General features: G+C 46.9%; 1 protein-coding gene across 4 annotated transcripts in view; it reads right to left on the bottom strand.

Moving 5' to 3' along the window:
- SMOC1 (SPARC related modular calcium binding 1) overlaps positions 1-6,377 on the bottom strand; it is a 144,334-nt gene extending 137,957 nt beyond the window's left edge. The window contains exon 1 of one of the 4 annotated variants that reach the window (XM_070593476.1): positions 6,144-6,377. Coding sequence is in view for 2 of the 4 variants with exons in the window: in XM_070593472.1 (XP_070449573.1) it covers positions 3,904-4,002 (99 nt within the window). In the remaining 2 variants the exon portion in view is untranslated. Of the gene's footprint in view, positions 1-3,903; positions 4,264-6,143 lie in introns of those variants that run through there. The other 3 variants (XM_070593475.1, XM_070593472.1, XM_070593471.1) reach the window with 3 other exon arrangements.
- Between the last annotated feature and the right edge of the window lie 12,420 nt (positions 6,378-18,797).

Raw genomic sequence — 18,797 nt, 5'->3', positions numbered from 1 at the left:
GTCTTGTCAGGCACACAGATAATAAGGGCATCAATGCAGACACAAGGACCCACCCTGGTCCAGGCACTGAGGAAAGCTAGTCAAATGGAAGGGAACCTTCTAGAAGCTGCTTCACATTTGGCAAATGCAAGATAAAAAAGGGATTAGGGTGGAACTGAAGCCTGTTCCCCCAGCCAGGATTGCTCGCTCAGTCTCTCCTCCCCCAAACCTCCCATAACCACCACACACACTTATTTTTAAACAAGAACAAAAGCCTAAAAATGGGGGGAAAATGTTTGTAAGTAACCAATTTCAGGTTTAAATGAGAGCAGGGGGTCCAGCTTGGATATCACTGTACAGTCCAATTCATCTCAACAAATATTTACAGAATACTTTGCAGCATGACCAGCACACTGACAAATAAAATCTCTATTCTGCCCTCAAGGGTTTGTGAGTTTGTTCATTTAACAAGACAGGATGGTAGATGAAGTGCCGAAGGGGAAAGTTAGTGCTAAGAAGATGAAGATGCTGGTACACTCTCAAGATGTTCACTGTAGAAGGATTAGCGAAAGCGACAACACAAGTGAACCAGCTATAGAAATCGTCGTAAGGTGAGAGTGATCAACTCTAACCCAAAGGGTGTTCTATAGGAAAGTTCCTAGAGAGTGGTACTGGAGCTGAGCTTTGAAGGATGAACTAAGTAAGCGAGAGGAGAGAGAACAAATAAAGAATATACCTAAAACAATTAAGAAATCAAAGTCCTTCCTCAGACTTCTTGACTTTCCCATTTTCTCCTATTTCTCAACTCCTTAAATCTATTTTCTGCCTCCAGGCATGCTGAAGCACCAAGAAAGTAGAAACCATGGACCACTGTTCAATATGCATTGTCTGCATGTAGTTATCTTTTCTACAACCACCAAAAAAGTCCATCCCCACCAGGTGCCCGGCCCTGTGCTGAGCTCTAGGGGGGAACACCGATGGACAAGATGGGCACAGTTCCTGTCCTCACCCAGCTTCCAGTCTTCAAGAGCAGACAAAGATTAGACAAAGACAGGCAGTTGGCTTGGCTTGACCATCCATCAGACTCTGCCAGCCCAGGAGAGCCGCTCCCCAATCCCATCCTCCTCTGAAACGTTTTCAGTAAACTGTGCAGGATTAGAGAAATAGTTACCTCCTCGCTAATTAAAAGGATCCTGCCCAGCTCCCAGGTAGCCAAGCAGCAGAGTTGAGAGACCAAAATATCAGGTGCTCCCTACGTAATACCCTCCAACCCGAGACTCAATCGCTGCTGGTTTCCAGAGTCACGCAAATGTCAGGAATTTTATGAAGGCAGGAAGCAAATAAGGGGCAAGGATTGGGGTGTAGGCCTCGGGGGAGCTCAATTAGTGAGCCAGATAAAGTTAAACCGAAAGGGCATGTGCTCAGTTTCCTAGAAAGCCAGCTGGAAAAGATGCCAATCCTTAAGCCTCTGTCACTCAAAAGATTAACAGAAGAGACCCAGGGGTGCCCAAGGGAATACTGCAACAAGCCAGATGTTTCTGCTCCTCCTATGACGCCGCCACTTGCAACCAGAGCCGTACTTCTGAGGCCACCAAGAAGCCACGGAAGAGAAATGGAGTCTTGGGGGATAGGTTGAAACTCAAGACATCACCCTTTAGCGATACAGACACCAAAAAATATTATTAAGGATGCTGTCTACAGACTCGCCTGATGCATCTGAGTTCAGTATTTTCTCACTGAGCCATCTCTTCCTAGTTGGACGAACCAGGAACGGCATGGCTAGTGGGATGAACACTCCTTGCAGCTGCTTGGTGGTGCAGAAAGCACACAACTTATAAATCCATACAAACTGGGATTTGGCTCTCAGAGCTACATATGCACCAGGAGTGTCTCAAGCAAGCCATATAGCCTCCCTGAGTCACTCGCAAAATGGCACTAAAAAGACCCATCTTCTTCTTCCTATAAGCATAAACGATTATAGAAAGTGCCTAGCCCAGTGCTCATAAATAGTTGTTCTTATTGTCGCCTATAAATGTACCTAGGTAACTACATGCTCAAGATATCAGCTTCCCCTTGGTACTTTCTAACCACATGGGGTGGGGGCAATGCAGCAGGACACACACAAGCCTATGTACAGTTCCTGCTTACGTTCCATCATTTCTATCAAATTAATAGACTAAAGGAGGTGGAGAGAAACCTAGCCAATGTCCCTGTTTTCCCCTGAAGTCCCTGGCTTTCCCCTACAAGTTGTTTCCTCCAATTTCAGGAGGCAGGGAAGGAGAGCCATATGGCTTGAGACGCTAGACATGCCCAACAGCAAACGAGCCCCCCACCATTTGTCTGCGGGCCTCTCGTGTGGGCGGGCATCCAGATTTGAGCCCGGGTGCTCTGGTCTGCATCTCTGTCTTGGCTGTTCCTAATTATTGGAGGGAACGCCATGGCTCTCCTGACCTCAGAGTTTAAGAGCCGCGAGTCCTAATATCAAACCAAGCAGCTTCATTTAAAAGGCATCCTCATCTGCATCCATAAAAGTCACTCCCGGAGCCCTTCCTTGCCCCAGCTTTGGGAATGCCTGCTGTCGAGGATTTATGACACGCCCTGGATCTAATCTGCCGCACTTTAACTGCTGCTGTTGAACATCTGGTCATAAAAGCAAGGGCCAGCCCAACACGGGGACAAACACTTTTCTTTCCTAAGTGGCTGCAAATCTGATCTCACAGTGATAGCTCAGCTCCGATGTAATCAGCCAGCATCTGGGCAGTCATTAAGGCTCGTCAAACTTTGCAAGGCTTTTCCACCACACACGACAGCTATAAAGATGATTCCCATATAGCAAGAGCTATGAATAAAGGACCTGCAATCTGAACAGGTGGTAATGAGGTTAGGCCCAAGGATACCCAGGAAAGCACAAGTTAGTGGGGTCCAGTCTTGTTTTCACAAAGATCCTCGCTACTTTCACATGGACTACCAGTGCCGGTTCGGGCCAGCAGCTATGTCAAGAGACCACTGCCCTAACATAAACTAATTCTTGGCCAGAGATTGTCTAAATAAGTTTGGTCAAATCAACCACTAGGTGGTTTAACAGTACATTTTTTAAGGCAGTGGAATCCTTCATTAGACCAATTGGGGTGGTGGGAGCAATAATCTAGACCAGAAATGAACACAACGCTGTTGGTTTCAGGAGATTTTACAATGCCCTAGACAGCTTGTCCTGTGCGCAGCATTGGCACGTTTCATATCGCTCAGAAACTCCAATCTGACCAAGGTTCAACGAGTAGTTCACCCTCCCGGCCTCGAACCCAGGGGGAGAGACTCTTGCACACTGCGCAGCTCGTCTGCACCACCTCTCCATGGCTCCCCCCGCCTCTACCCCTCCTCCAGGGCTGTGCCCAACAGGGGGGAACATTAAAATTACCTGCCGTGATCGCTTTTTAAAACAACAACAACACAAGTTTCTTGTGTGGCTCTCGGGTAACCTAAAACTCTGGAGGCAGGGCTGCCCCGCCGCCTGCCAAGAATGCCAGCGCTCCGGGACCGGGACCGGGCGCAGTGAGACCACAGGACAGCCCTACTTGAGCGGAGAGCGAGCTTCCTCGGACGCGGGAGGCACCTCTAAGGGTCTTGGAGCAAAATGCCCTGGGAGAAGAGACCGGGAAAGAAAACCCACCAGTGACAGTTCCGGAGAGGGGAGCAGGCAGAATCGGTGCTATAAGAAAGGCTGGGGCGGAGTGAGAGACAATGGGAGAAAATTTATTTCACCAACTTCAATGAGAAGCCCACAGGGAACTGCTAGTTAGTCGGGGGGGGGGGGGGGGGGATGGCAAGGTCTGACACCTCCCTTCGCCCTCCCCCCGCCCACAGGGACAAGGGCCTGCGACCCCGGTCTCCCTCCGCAGGTGGTCGCGCGGCTGGGGGCGCACTTACCCGGGGACCCGTGGTGCGGTGGCCGCGAGCCGGGGACAGCTGCACCAACACGAGCAGCAAGTGGGGCGTGAGCAGGCGGGCGCAACGGGCGGGCAGCATGGTGCCAGCCGGGCCGGGCAGCCGGCTGCGGGCAGGGGTCGCGGGCTCCGCGGGGCGCACAGCCGCGCCGGCCTCCCTGCCTTGCTTCCCTCGGGGCCCCCGCGGCGGCGGGCGGCCGGCAGCGGCGCAGCGGCGCGGGCGGGCGGGGGCTGCGGGCGGAGCGCGCGGGCATGCACCGCGAAGGCGGGGAGCCGGGGCGCGAGCGTGTGCTCCGCGCGCGGTACTCGCTCGGCTCGGCCGAGCCGCGGCGGCAGCAGGTTGGATGCCAGAGCCCGGGCCATGGGAATTCCCGTTATAAACCCCCGGGAGGGGCGGGGCGGAGCCCGGCTGCCCTGATTGACGGGCCGAGAGGCCCGTAGCAGCCGACCCTCTGGCAGGTGAAAGCCAATGGGAGAGAGCAAAAAGGGGCGGCTTGCGGTCAACCCCAGTGGGGAGAGACGCTCGGTTGCTCAGCCCTAGTGGGCTCCGGGTGAGACTGGGAAAAAGAGGAACTTTCTCTCGGCCTTTCTGTCCGAGGAAGCCTACGAGAGCTCCAGCAGCCTGAACATACCAGAATGTCCGCCCGGCTAATAATAATAATACCCTAAGCATATATAGTTTTCAGCGCCAGTGCGTGAGTTGTCCACAGCCCCGTGAAATAGGCAGGGAATACCCATTTTTCAGATAAGGGTACCAGGGCGCCTACGCACTGAGAAACCTGCTTCCCCGCTGCATCAACACCAAAAACAACTGGGAAGTGGCCAGGTGACCCGCACAGGGCGGGCTGTGACCCGCGTGGGGAGAGGGGAGTGGGTGCATTGGCTTTTCCCGAAGCAACTTCCAGGAGGTGACACCCCAAGTCCTACAGCGGCTGCCCCAGAAGACGTGTGGAGGAGGCAAGGCGAAGCATGGGCTGGGCATGTGCCTGCTGGGGAAGGCCCGTGTGTATGGGGTAGTGCCCACCTGTGGCTCTGTGGTGGATGCGGGATTGGAACCGAGGCATCCTATTCCCTGTGTCGAACTGAGGGGCACAAGGTCAGCCTCTCTGTGCTAGGAGCCCTGGGGAAGGAGGTGAGAGGGACCCTGGTCTCCTGGTGGGGGAGAAGGAGGAAAAAGCATTGAAGGGGAAGGGTAGTCTGTGGCGCAAAGACCCTAGAGATGGGTCAGAGGAGGGAGGGGAGACCCCCCTGGGTGTCCAACCCACTTGGAGAGACAGTGCAGCGAAAGGTCCAGTGGCTGTTGGAGGGCTCCACCCAGGGTGGTCCCCAGAGGGAGGTCTTGGGAATGGTCACAGCCACATCACACCAGCTCCTCAATGGAGCAAGGCTGTCCGCTGTGTTCAACCCAAGAGAACCAGGGTATATCTTCTTATGTGGAGCACAGCCCTCAGTGTTTACTTCCATTAGTATGGACCACTTCAAGGCGAGGGATACTTTTCTCTAACCGGAATTGGAGGCAGTGCCAGTGTTTAATTCCTCCTCTGTCTGGGCCTGAGAGGTCCTGACAAGTCTTAGCTCTGCTCCCTTATGGCTTTTCTCCTGGGTTGTGTGAACAAGCTTCCCGCCCCAACTCCTGCATTCAGTTTTGCCCGCTCCCCTTGCCGGCCCCATGCAGCCTCCACCTTGCAGCCAGTCATCCTTCTAAAGGATAAACCTGAACGCACCGCTCTCTACGTAAAAGGCTTCAACTCTCCCCAGCACCCTCAGATCAAAAAGCTCGGACTGGATGCGGGAACAATAGCTAAGAACTTGCGGTTCTCCAAACAAAAATGAAGAACACCTCTAAGAGAACTGCCCGTCTTCCTCTGCTGGGAAATAATGCGGTGGTCAGACATGCTCTCTGGAGCCGGTCAGGATGGGTTCAAATCCTGGGTCTGCCACCTAGTGGTATAACCTTGCATGAGTCACTTCACTTGTCTGGGATCCAGTTTTCCCCTCTGTAAAATGGGGATAAAAATAGTAGCCACCTCCTGAGTTGTTGTCAGGATAAAAGGAGATGGAGTATATAAAGCCCTTAGAAGAGTTAAGTTAGAAATATCACCATCCGGCATATTAAGAGGGCAGGACAGATGTCTCATCTCATCCTCAGAAGGATCCTGCGAAGTAGAGACAGATCCAGCTTTACAGGTAAATAAGTGGACACTCCGTGCAGTCGTGACTTGCCTCATTTGCCTGGTAAATGACAGCCGAGATTCAAGCCCCGATTTTCAGAGTCGAATTCTGCCTCCGTTGTGTGATGACTGCATGCCCAATCTCAAACGCCATAGGGTCCAACCATCCCTGTGTGCTCACTGGACATTTCTTCAGTGTCTGCAAGGGCACTGAGACTCTGAACTTCACTGAGCGTCAGGGAAGAGCATGGAAACAGCAAGGGTCAGCCCTTCCTGGAAACAGCTCTTGGGATCTGGCACGCTGGGAATTTGCCCAGCTAGACTTGTGACACTTGTCCGGTGCCACTGTGCCTCATGCAGCACTTACATCAGCTTCCACGTGCCTGCCTAAGTGTTCACCCACCAGAGGCTCAGCAAGGTGGAAATGTTACCATCAGGCTCAGTAGGGGGACAGGTTCGTCCTGACTTCACCACCTGGCTGCATGCACCCCGTCATGCTGGTGAGCTTCTTTCTGTTGCTGGAATTATTGAGAAATCTGTTGGAGTAAGTAAATAGGCTTGAGATGGCCCCCCAGTATCTGGCAGCAGGAAGTGCCCAGGGAAAAGGCATTGCAATCGTCCTTTCCATCCATAACACCACATGCTGCTTTCCAGCCAGAAAGCTTATTTCCAAGTGGTTCCTGGTCCAAAAGTCTGCATTATTCTGGATTTCAACCATGTAGCTTCGTTTAAAATGCGAACAACTGCTTTCCAGTTACTTTGCTCAGCAAGTATTTTCTTTCCCTCTGGTTGGCATGCAGGGCCTGTCGTAACCATGGCCATCATTCAAATGATGCATTTTCTTCTCCTGACTCCTCCCAAGCCCAGAAAAGGTTAGAAATGCCAGAGAACTGCTAGTCCCAAACAGCATTTCTCTGCCAGGCTCAATCTCCTGATCCAAGCAAAAAAGTGAATTTGACAAGTTCCTTCTTTCCCTGGAGGCCAGGCTTATGGTCCAAAAATAAATCTAGCTATCCTGGCATCTGGTCTGTCCAGTTTCAGCCATACTCCTTGTCCTGTGGGACTTCTATTTGCAAGGAGATATTTCAGTAGAAGAAAAATAATACTTTATATCCCATATTGAGGCCTGAGGGCCTCGAATATTTAGTACTAGCTAGGAACACCCATTTCAAATAGATCTCTGTTTCTGTTTACTCCCGAGGAGCCTGGCCTTGTCTTATATTTGGAATAGATCCTTTCCATTTATTGAACAGGCACTTTGATGCGTCTCCGCCTGTGCCCAGCACAATACCTATTATTATTATCTTTGGATGCAAACTCTGCCCTCTGAGAAGTTACGATCTAATTTAAGACACAGAGCAGACAGATACCCATATATAAGAGCAAAGCCTTCGATGTGTTTTGGGGACTCAGACAGTAGGGGCCCTTTATAGACGTAATGGGCAGAGAAGGTCTCGGAAAGAAGGTGGATCTTGAATGGGGCTTTGGAGAAAAGTGCTTCCATAATACAAATCTACCTTGATTTCTGTTTGCTCCCCTGGTGACAACAGCTACCGACACATAAAGGTGGGTTGTGTCTAAGATCCAGAATAGGTCTTTTCAAATCCGTTACTGAGCTCAGAAGCCTGGGCCACCAAGAATCCCGGGTTCTGTTTCTGGATTTATGACTAACCTGCGGTAACACTTCGCCTTGGGCCAAAGCAGCTATTATTAGTTCCCTTATGCAGATGAGGTTGACCCACAGAAGTTAACCTTAGCAAGGTCACTCCTTAAATTTTAAATAGACATGACAATTCACCAAAAAAAAAGAAAAAGTAACTATGTGAAGTGGTGGATGTACTAATTAGCTGGATGGGGGAATCCTTTCACAAAGTATGCATGTATCCAATTGTCATGTGCTACACTTTAAATATCTTACAATTTTATTTGTCAGTTACACTTCGATGAAGCTAAAACAGTATACATGACAAAAAGTAATCAGAGTGATTTAAACAATTTGGAAGCTTATTGCTCTCTTTTGTATACAAACGCCATTCAAAGTCCAGGGTAGCTGCCTGTAGCCCAGGCTCCTTCTAGTTCACTCTGTCATTCTTAATAAGCAGCTTCTACCTCATGGTCCAAGGTAGCTGCTCAAGCTCTAGCTATCACATCTGTTTTCCAGCCAGCAGGGAAGAAAAGGGTAAAAGAAGAGCATACCCCTCTCTTTAATGACACTTCCCAGAAGTCACATTTCATTTTATCCCCTGGCTAAAACTTAGTTATATGACCACATCTAGTTACAAAGAAGGCTGAAAGAAATGTAGTCTTAACTCAAGGTGGCCACAGCGGTCCAGCTGAAAATCAGAGTTTATGTTACCAAGGAAGAATAAAATACTGGGGACAACTAACAGTAGGGGCTATCGTCATTATGACACCTTGAGTTGCCAAACGAAAGAACCATGGACAATGTAGTGGAGTCCAGAGTGTTCAGTTATGGCTTCTCTCTAGTTCCGCATGTCCAGCTCCCTCATGCTCATAAATATTAGTGGCCTGAGGACCAGACATCCAGACTCCTTTTTTTTTTTTAGCTATAATTAACACATAACATTGTATTAGTCCACGGTGTATAACGTAATGATTTGATGTGTATATATCTTGTGAAATGATCACCACAATAAGTTTAGTTAACGTCTGTCACCTCACTTAGTTACAATTTTTTTTCCTTGTGTCGAAAACTTTTAATATCTACTCTCTCAGCAACTTTCAAATATACAATACGGTATTATTAACTATAGTCACAATGCAACCTGGGTAGATTACATCCCCAGGATTTATTCATCTTGTAACTGGAAGTTGGTACCTTTTGACCCCCTTCACCCATTTTGCCCACCTCTCACCTCCCACCTTTGGCAACCACCAATCTGTTCTCTGTGTCTATGAATTTGATTTTTTTAGATTCCACATATAAGTGAGATCATACGGTATTTCACTTAGTATAATGCCCTCAAGGTCCATTCATGTTGTTGCAAATGGCAATGTTTCCTTCTTTTTTATGGCCAAATAATATTTCATGGTGTATGTACACCACATTTTCTTTATTCATTCATCCATCAATGGACACTCAGGTTGTTTTCATATCCTAGCTATTGTAAACAATGCTGGATGCTGCAATGAACATGGGAGTGCAGATAACTTTTCAAGTTAGTATTTTCATCTTCTTCCAAGAAATCCCCAGAAGTGGAACTGTTGGATCACATTGTAGTTCTATTTTTACCCAGACTCTTGATGCCACAAAAATTTTCTTCTGGTATTTCTGTCTCTTAGGCGCCTTCAAGTGGGAGGAACCAAGAACATACTGGGATGAAGCTCAAGCCACGTGGTACCAGGGTGGCAAGAAAGAACCCCCTAAAGAGACCAGCAGTCAATTATGGTCACCAGGAATAGTGCACATCTTTGTGAAAATATTCTTGGCAATCGTCTGTATTGTTCTGTTTCTATTTCTTTCCCTCCCTCTTCCACCTGTAGGGGAATATCTCTTTTCACTGGTTACTTTCTGGGACCTAGTTTCAAACTTACTAATAACAATAGTACAAGTCACTGTGAGGGCTTAGCCAGTGCAAAACACGAAGACCTGAACACACACTTGAGCAATTACTCCACGAGGCAGGTACCATTATTTTCCCCATTTTACTAATGAAGAAACTGAGACTCTGGGAGGTTTCATAACTTATATAGCCAGAAACAAGCAGCAGATCAGAAGCTGAACCCCATCCACCTTATGCTGCTAAGAGCTGAACAGTTTCCCAAGCACTTTCCCTCCATGATCTCATATCCTCAGGCCCAGCCTATGAGGTTGGTATCATTAGTCCCATTATGCAGACGAGGAACTGAGGCTTAACCACAAAGGGTAACCTTACCAAAGGTGGTCCAACTCCTATTTCCACATGTGTGAATTTCCCCCACTCACCGGCTTTATCTTTCATTTGCCTGCTTTATTGGTCTGTATTGTTTACACCAGAGCCCTTGAGGCACGGAGCCTTTCCCACATCTTCAGACCTATTACCAGCATGCTTGGGCGCTCCAGAGAATGCACTGTTACAAGGATCTCGTTCAGACTGGGGTTTAAGACTCCATTGCCAGTCATCACCATTTGGTCCCAATCCATTGGCACAAAGACAAACCAATAAATCAAACAAATTTTATTGTACACCTACTGTGTGCCAAGCACTGCGCTGGGCACTGGGTATATGATGAGAACAAAGACCGAAGGTGACTGACTTCAAGGAGCTTACAGTTTAGTGGGAAGACAGACATTAAGCAACTAATTATCAATAATTAACTCACTAATTACAAGTGTGCACAGTACTGCAAAGATGTGTAGGGTGGGAAGTTATTAAAAGGCGTGCCTAACTCAGTCTGGAGGGTCAACTTTCCTGAGGAAGTGATGTTTGAGATCTGAAGGATGTCAGGTTTAAGCCGGAGAAAGTGGCAGGGGGGCATTCTAGGCATGGCAAACAGCATGTGCAAAGGCACTGAAGTGGGAGGGAACGTGGAACTAAATTTGCAACTAACTGGATCACTCTTATCTCTTTAACTCTCAGCAGACCAGGGAAAAAAACTTATTATCATTTACCATCTAGGTCATTTTATGTTTTTTATATTTTTCAGTCATTTTACAAATAATTTACAGAAATAGGAATAAAGGGATAATGTGTCAGTTATCTGTTGCTACATAACAAATTATTCCCAAAACTTAGCCTAAAACAACAAACATTATCTCCGTGCATTTCTATGGGTCAGGAATCTGGGAGTGGCTTCGCTCGGTAGTTCTGGCTCAAGGTCTCTCCTGAGGTTGCAGTCAGGGCCACCTTCATAAGCATGCGACCTACGCAATCATGAAAAGTCCCACACTTGGCTTAATACTCTGCTGTTGCTGTCTTGAAATTTTTTATAATTTTTGAACAAGGAGCCCCCTCATTTTCATTTTCCACTGGATGCCATCAATTATGTAGCCAGTTCCAGTTGCCGTCAGCCCAGCAGCCAGCACTACAGTCATCTACGGCTGGAGGACCCACTTCAGGCTCACTCACATGTTGTTAGCAGGCCTCGGTTCCTCAGTGGCTGTTGGCCGGATACCTCCGTTCTTCTCCATATGGGGCCTCGCAAGAGGACGGCTGACATCTCCCCGGAGCAAGCGATCAAAGAGAGCCCAAGATGAAAGCCACATCTTTTACAACCTAATCTCAGGAGCGACAGACCATCACATCCACCATATGCTATTGGTCACGAAGACCAACCACGGTACAGTGTGGGAGGGACAACTGAAGGGTGTGGGTACCAGGAGACGGGGATTAGTGGGGCCATCTTGGAGGCTGACCACCACAGACGGTGAAGAACAACTTTGTTAGAAACGTTAATAAGATTTAAAAACAATAAACCCAAAATTTGTTCCACATTTTCCTAGTTTTGAAGGTAACATACCTGAAATAGACAACAAAGTTTGACTGAAACCATCCACTCATCAAACGTCATGAACCTGGAACATATTCATCTTGTACATACTGATTCCAGATTTCAAATGTATCTCTAATTGGTTCTAGCTTGTCGTTTCTGATGGTTCTTCTGATTGCATTTGCGTCATCAAAACACAATACTTTGGAAAGCTTTGATGGCTCATAATTTTATTGGTCATCTTCTTTGCTCCATGATTGCAAACATTTTCATTTTCAGAGTTATAAACATAATTTAAAATCTTCAATCCAATTAATATTTTCATTTCTACGTCATCTGTTTCCTCTTTGCATACACACCTGCCTTCAACATTTGTCCATTCACAAACCACTTCAAGCAAATTTTTGTGTACAGAAATCTAAAAGATTAAGGATTATTGTCATACGCCTTTTTAGCAAAATAGAAAGGTTCAGGCTCTTGTCATAGATATTGTGTAATTAAGTCCATTTGTTGAGTGACTAACAGAATGAAAATACCGTATTTCCTTTTCGCCCTTAAAAACATATCCTTAATTCATTGATAATTGACTTTGGGAAAAATCATCCAGAATATCATCTAAAGATCCATAGGCTAAGATTTCTCTTACATAATCCATCTCACCATCATCATTTGCTTATAAACTAGAGTGCTACTGCCTCTTTGCATTCATATTCTGATTTATGTAATAATTGTGAAACTTCTTCTTCTATCAATTTTCTTCTGCTTGCCATGATAGGTAAAAAATGAAAACTTCAGAATTTCAGTTGTATCGCATGAAAGCTGAAAGCAGACCACAGAGATGGTGTCTCCAATCTCCTTTTACATCTTCCTGAAAAATGATATAATATGTTAGGCAATGAATTAAGAAAACTGAAGGATGATAAAATACTAATGATTTACGATGCTACTGCGTCATCCTTCTAGGTAATTCCATCACTCTTCAGTTTTCTTAATATTTCAGTCTTTTTCAGCATAGTTAAGAATAATTGATGAGTAATGATGAAATAATTCCTAGGATGACAAAATAACTAGATGTTTCAAGAGAGGAAAAATATAAAATCACAAGGATCTCATAATGTATCTTACATTATAAAAGGGTTCCAAGGCACCCATATCACAACTGCAAGATAGAATGGGTTTTATTCCATCTTTTAAAAATAAGTGAGTTTTATCTTTGTACTTTGGAAGACTAAAAAAGAATATCCATCCATAAAGACTGATAAAATTCAAGAAATATCAATCTTTGCATAAGTTAGAAAGTTCTAAAAAACAAAATCAACTAAAATCTGATCCAATGGATCCTCAATGGTATTGATACAACTAATCTACTGGATTTGGCAAAAGTGACACCAGTGATGTGACCTGAAGCAGTCCCTATTCTTGCTCCAACCACATCCCCTCAGCCCACAGTTCCCCAGCAGCTGCCTAGCTTCACAGTGCCTGCTTCTTCTTTCCGCCTGAGGGCCTCCTCTGCCTACAGGCATGCTCATCCTATGCGTAGGGCAGGCTAGAAGTACCTGGAAGGAAATACTCTCAGAAGCAACCCTCAACCAATGGGGAACCAGAATTAGTGGGTAAATTCCCCAACTTCCTCACCCCACAGCAAGACAGTTCTGAGGTGTGCCCCAGTCTCTCAGTGGGGCCCCAAGAGGATTAAGTCCCAGTTGCCCACAGCAGTGACCCTCTCATTAATGAACCATTAGCTGGCATTCCTCCCTTCCCTGTTGCATTTCCACATTCCTTTCCTGTGCCTTCTTGGACCACCTCCAAATACACTACTGGCACCGAAATTCCTAGTCTCAGAATCTGCCTTTGGAAGAACCTACAACCATACACAAGGTGAAACTTTTATCCTGACAAAGCAGCTGCAGCTCAAGAAATCATTGGTAGGGTATTTTTACTCTAACTAGAGGCCTCACCATGGATACCGTCAACCCAGAACAGAGAAAAGTGGGCTGACGTAAGCAGGCCAAACAGCGAGGAGACTAGTTAATGATGGTAGACGCAGTTTAGGAGAAATAATGCTTTTAGTGGTCATTAGAATAAGGAGCTGTCTAAAGCCATCAGAAATGCTTTATCCGTTTGACAAAAAGTTGGAATGGGCCCTTGGGAGTGGCAGGTGGACGGTCTGATCTCATTTAAGGAACAGCCTGGGGCAGCAGACTAGCCTGGACTTAGATTCCATTCAGGCCCCTCTGACTCCAATTGCTGCCTTCACCAAAGGGGGATGATAAAGTCTTTACAAAGTTGCGGGGAGCACTAAATGTGCTGTAGGAGAATGCTCCGCGTTGTTCATCCTCTTTGGCAAGGTAATTTGCCAGCTACCTTGGGATGTAGGCAGGTATAGAAACTCACCCTAAAGCAAATGGCCTTGTTGTGGAAGAGTCACCTGAGTTGTCCCCTTTAGTCATGTAAATGAAGGCTCTGTAGGCAGCTGTGTACTGGGAAAAAGAGTATGACAAGCCCTCTTTTGTGCTGTAAGCAGCTCTGCTCCTTTAGAGGAACTTCGGTCCTGGGAAGGAGAGGGACTCGGGTTCTGCGTCTGCGCAATGGCAGGGCTGGGCCTTTCTGACTCCCAGCCCTCCTGGAGGGTTGGCACGCCGGGAGTGGCTGGGTGAGTGAACCAGGACACATGGAGTGCTGGGACCCTGGGGCTCAGGTCTAAGGGCTAGGCCCACTCCACTGTGTGTGGCTGGGGGTGGGGAGAAGGCACTGCCCTGTGAGGCATTTCAGTACCTGCAACAGCAGCAAGATCAGAAGATTCTGCCGCACCCCCCAGCTCTGCCTTCCACTCAGAGGACTGCTCCACCAGCTCATCTAGTGCATCTCCTCCCTCGGGCTCCCACCAAAGAAGAAACATCATCACTGCCTTGTCCCTGAGCCGCCTCCCTGTGATCCTTGGGCATGCGTAGGCGGCAGCACCTGACCTCCCGGGACAGCATTCTGGGGACCAGACCGAGGAGAGCCCCTAGAGCTTACCCTCTTCAGCGAGGTTGGTCCCGGCCACCCCAGCAGCTTGGTCACTGTCAGCCATGGAGAGGCATGAAGAGACGTGACTCCTCCTCCATGCGAAGGTCACAAGCACCAAGCGATGCCTGATGACAGTGGGGAAGGAGGGGAAAGCTGCCCTGGAGTCTGGCATCTACTTCCAGCAGGAGGGGTCTTGGGCAGCACAGCTTCAAGCTGCTATCCATGCTGAACTGCACTAAGACACCAGGTGACCCAGCAGAACCCCTGCACGTGCCTGAGTGCTTACTATGTTAGTTCCCTCCCTGCATCAGTTTCCTATGGCTGCTGTAACAAATTACCACCACAGTGGCCTAAAACAACCCAGAGTTACTATCTTACAGTTACAGAGGTCAGAAGTCCAAAATCAGTCAGTGGGGCTGCATTCCTTCCCGAGGCTGAGGACAAGAGTCCGTTTTCTTGCCTTTTCCTGGAGGCCACCTGCATTCCTGGGCTCATGGCCCCATCCTCCATCTTGAAAGCTGGCAGCATAGCAACTTCCAATCTTTCTCTGACTCTCCTTCCTCCCTTTTATATGGCCCCTTGGGATTACATTGAGCCCTGGATAATCCAAAATAATATCTCTATCTCAAGGCATTTAATTTTATCACATCTGCAAAGGCCCTCTTGCTGTACAAAGCAACATATTCACAGGTTTCAGAGATTAGGGGTGGACATCTTTGGGCCGTGGCAGGGATTATTAAGCCTGCTCCATTCCCCCCACCTCATTTCCCCTTCTGACTCCCTCCCACCTTTCCTTTAACTCAAGTGTCACTAAGTCCAGGCCTTCTGTTCCTCTCCCCTACATTCAGTCCCTCCACTGGGGACTTGTTTATAGTCAGTCTTAGTGCCAAATTTTGTTTTGATGATTCTCAAACTAATGCTTTTAACCCCAAACTAAAGCCTCACCCACTCATCATAAACAGAGTACATGATCTCCTCACCACCCCCAAAGTCTCACCTTGCCCCCATGCCCTGGCCACCACCCACAGCGCCTCTGGACACCTGGTCCTCCAGGCTCAAAACCCCTCCCAGCCCACCTCTTCCAAACCCCAGCCACTTTCCCTCAGCTTTGCAGTCACCACGTCCATGGTCCTCCCCTCCACCATGTGGTTTTCCCAACTTCTGATGCATTTCCTGAAAACAAGCCATCATACGCTATCTCCATTACACCATTCTCCTGGTCAAGGACCTCTAGTTATCTGTTGTTGGTTTTTTCCTACAATGAACATATATTATATTTCTGATGAGAGGAAAATGTTATTTAAAATCTAAAAAGGAAAGATCAAATCCAGTCTCCTCTGCCTTCCCACCACACACCAATCCATAAAGGTCCATGCCCTTCCCTCTCATGCTCCGCATCAGGATCCCCATCCCAACTGAGATATTCACTCATCACTTAGTGAGCACCCACCGTGTGAGGCACACACCTTGCAGAATTCAGCCTCCACCCTTACCTAGCCCATTTCCTCTCCTCTTCAACAAGTCAGCTGACCTCCTCCTCCCACAGAGGTCAACCATGATGACATAGACAAATTGGCAAAACCGTCCAACAACAAGGAGAAATAAACATAAATCTAATGAGTTTTTTCCCAAAACTCTACACATATACATAGTTTAAGGGCTACTATTGATTGTGTATTTACAATATACCAAGCACCTCACAAACGTCTCATTTCATCCTAATGACAACCTTATTATCCCTGATATTTTTCCCATATTTCAGATGACGAAACTGAAACTCAGAGTGGCCAAGACATTTTCTCGTGCTTACACAGGCCTCAGTGGCACAGTCGTTTTCAAACCTGAACTTGGCTGACCCCAAAGCCTGTGTTCTTCGCCAACAGCCTGTGTTAGAAGAACTGGGTGACAGGATGGAGCTGTTCCTACAAGGCAGTCAAAAGCCTCTGCCAGTACCAGAGGCAGCAGCAGCTGGTCTCCACGGGACCTAGGTTCAAAGTTAATGGTACAACCCAAGATCTGTGGCCTCTGGACAATACAGGGGTCTGGCGCCTGAGAGGTAGGACGCCACCAACCGCAGCTCCTTCTCCAGGGTGCACTGCAGGGGGTCACACCAGGCTTGCATCCAACGGAGGAGGCAGCCTGCCCTCAGCCAGGAACACTCCCTGACTGACCACAGGGCCACTGCAATTGGCCTAAGCCTTGTGAATGTCATCCTTCCAGCAACCCACTGCTTCCTGCGGTCCTGTGTCTGTGCTGCTGGATAATGCCTCTCGGATGACCACATCTCTCTGCCAGTTAGACCACAAACATCTTGAGGTTGGAGCTCACACCCTCTATTTTCTGGCTTTTCTACCCTCCCCTATAAGGTCAAAATCCATGCACAATCACACTTGTTAGTTAGGCCATTTAAATGGCCAGATGACATTGAGGGTAAAGGACTATGGATGGCCAAATTGAAGAAATTATTTTAAAATTTACTAGGATGAAACACAGATTAAGGAGAAATTATTTGTGATTGCTGTTTTCCCATGTGAGAGGTGTATTTCAATAAGAACATGTGAAAACTCTTTGGACATATTTCATTCCTACATTTCTGCCTTTACAAGATATCTTGCACAATTAGACATCTGTGCAAAGACAGGAAAACTTGCATTTGGATGCATGTGTTAGAGGCAGGACATATAACAGAATGCTTGATAGTCCAGTCTGTGAGTTAGACAGAACTTGATTCAAATTCCATCTCTATGACTTGCTGGCTAACCATGGACAAGTTATTCCACCTCTCTGAGCCTGTTTTCTCATTTGTGAAATAGTAATTAAAAGTGCCTTCCTTGGGGCCAGCCCGGTGGCATAGTGGTTAAGTTCGCATGCTCTGCTTTAGTGGCTGAGGGTTCCAGGTTCAGATTCCTGGCACAGACCTAGTACCACTCACCAAGCCACACTGTGGCAGCATCCCACATAAAATAGAGGAAGACTGGCACAGATGTTAGCTCAGGGCCAATCTGCCTCACACACACACACATACACAAAAGGTTCCTTCCTTGTTCATATCCATTAGGATGACTATTACTTAAAAAAAAAAAATAGAACCAGCAAATAAGTGTTGGCAAGGACATGGAGAAATTGGAAGCCTTGTGTATTGCTGGTGGGAATGTAAAATGATGCAGCTGCTATGGAAAACGGTATGGAGGGTCCTCAAAAATTAAACATAGAATTATCATCTGACCCAGCAATTCCATTTCTGAGTATATACTCAAAAGAATTGAAAGCAAGGATTCAAACAGATATCTGTACACCCATGTCCACAGCAACATTATTCACAATAGCCAAAAGGTGGAAGCAACCCAAAGATCCATCAACAGATGAATGGATAAACAAAATGTGGTGTAGACCTACGATGGAATATTATTCAGCCTTAAAAAGGAAGGAGATTCTGACACACGGATAAACTTTGAAGACATCACACTAAGTGAATAAGGCAGACACAAAAAGACAAATATTGGATGAATCCACTTATATGAGGTACGTAAAGTAATCAAAATCATAGACACAGGAAATATAATGGTGGTTCCCAGGAGCTAGAGGAAGGGGGAAATACGGAGTTATATTTAATGGGTATGGAGTTTCAGTTTGGAAAGATGAAAAAGGTCTGGAGATAAATGGTGGTGATGGTTGCACAACAATGTGACTATATTAATGCCATTGAATTGTACACCTAAAAATGGTTAAAATGGTAAATTTTATCTTATGTATATTTTACCACAATAAAAAGTGTGCCTTCTTTGTAGTTTCGTTGTGAGGGCTAAATGCAGTAACACTGGTTAAGCAGCTGAGAGTGTCTGGCACATAGTAGGGGGTTACTACATTGTAGATATCACCATCACTGGCTTTGGTCCTGAGAACCAGTGGCCGCATCTTGACCAACCCAGGGCCTATAAGCAGGACTGAACAAGAGCAGAGAAACCCCAAACTGAGACCTGCGGAGATTATAACTAGAGAGAAAAATAGAAGGATGACAGGCCCCTGGGAGACATAAGTCCCCAAAGCACCCCAGGATGATACGAGGAGGCTCTAGAAGAGACCAGGAGAGAAAAAATCTACAGGACATTCATTTGAAAGAGGGCCAGGCAGGGTTGCCAGAAAAATACAGGATGCCCTGTTAAATTTGAATGTCAGATAAACAAATAATTTTTTTGTAATAAGTAGATCCCAAATACTGCATAACCCTGTTTTCTTGTATGGGCCATACTTATACTAAAAATTCATT

This window comes from Equus przewalskii, chromosome 25 (assembly GCF_037783145.1).
Source record: "Equus przewalskii isolate Varuska chromosome 25, EquPr2, whole genome shotgun sequence".
Lineage (NCBI taxonomy): Eukaryota > Metazoa > Chordata > Mammalia > Perissodactyla > Equidae > Equus > Equus przewalskii.
Note: the sequence above shows the minus strand (reverse complement) of the source record. Positions and strands in the feature narration are given on the sequence as shown.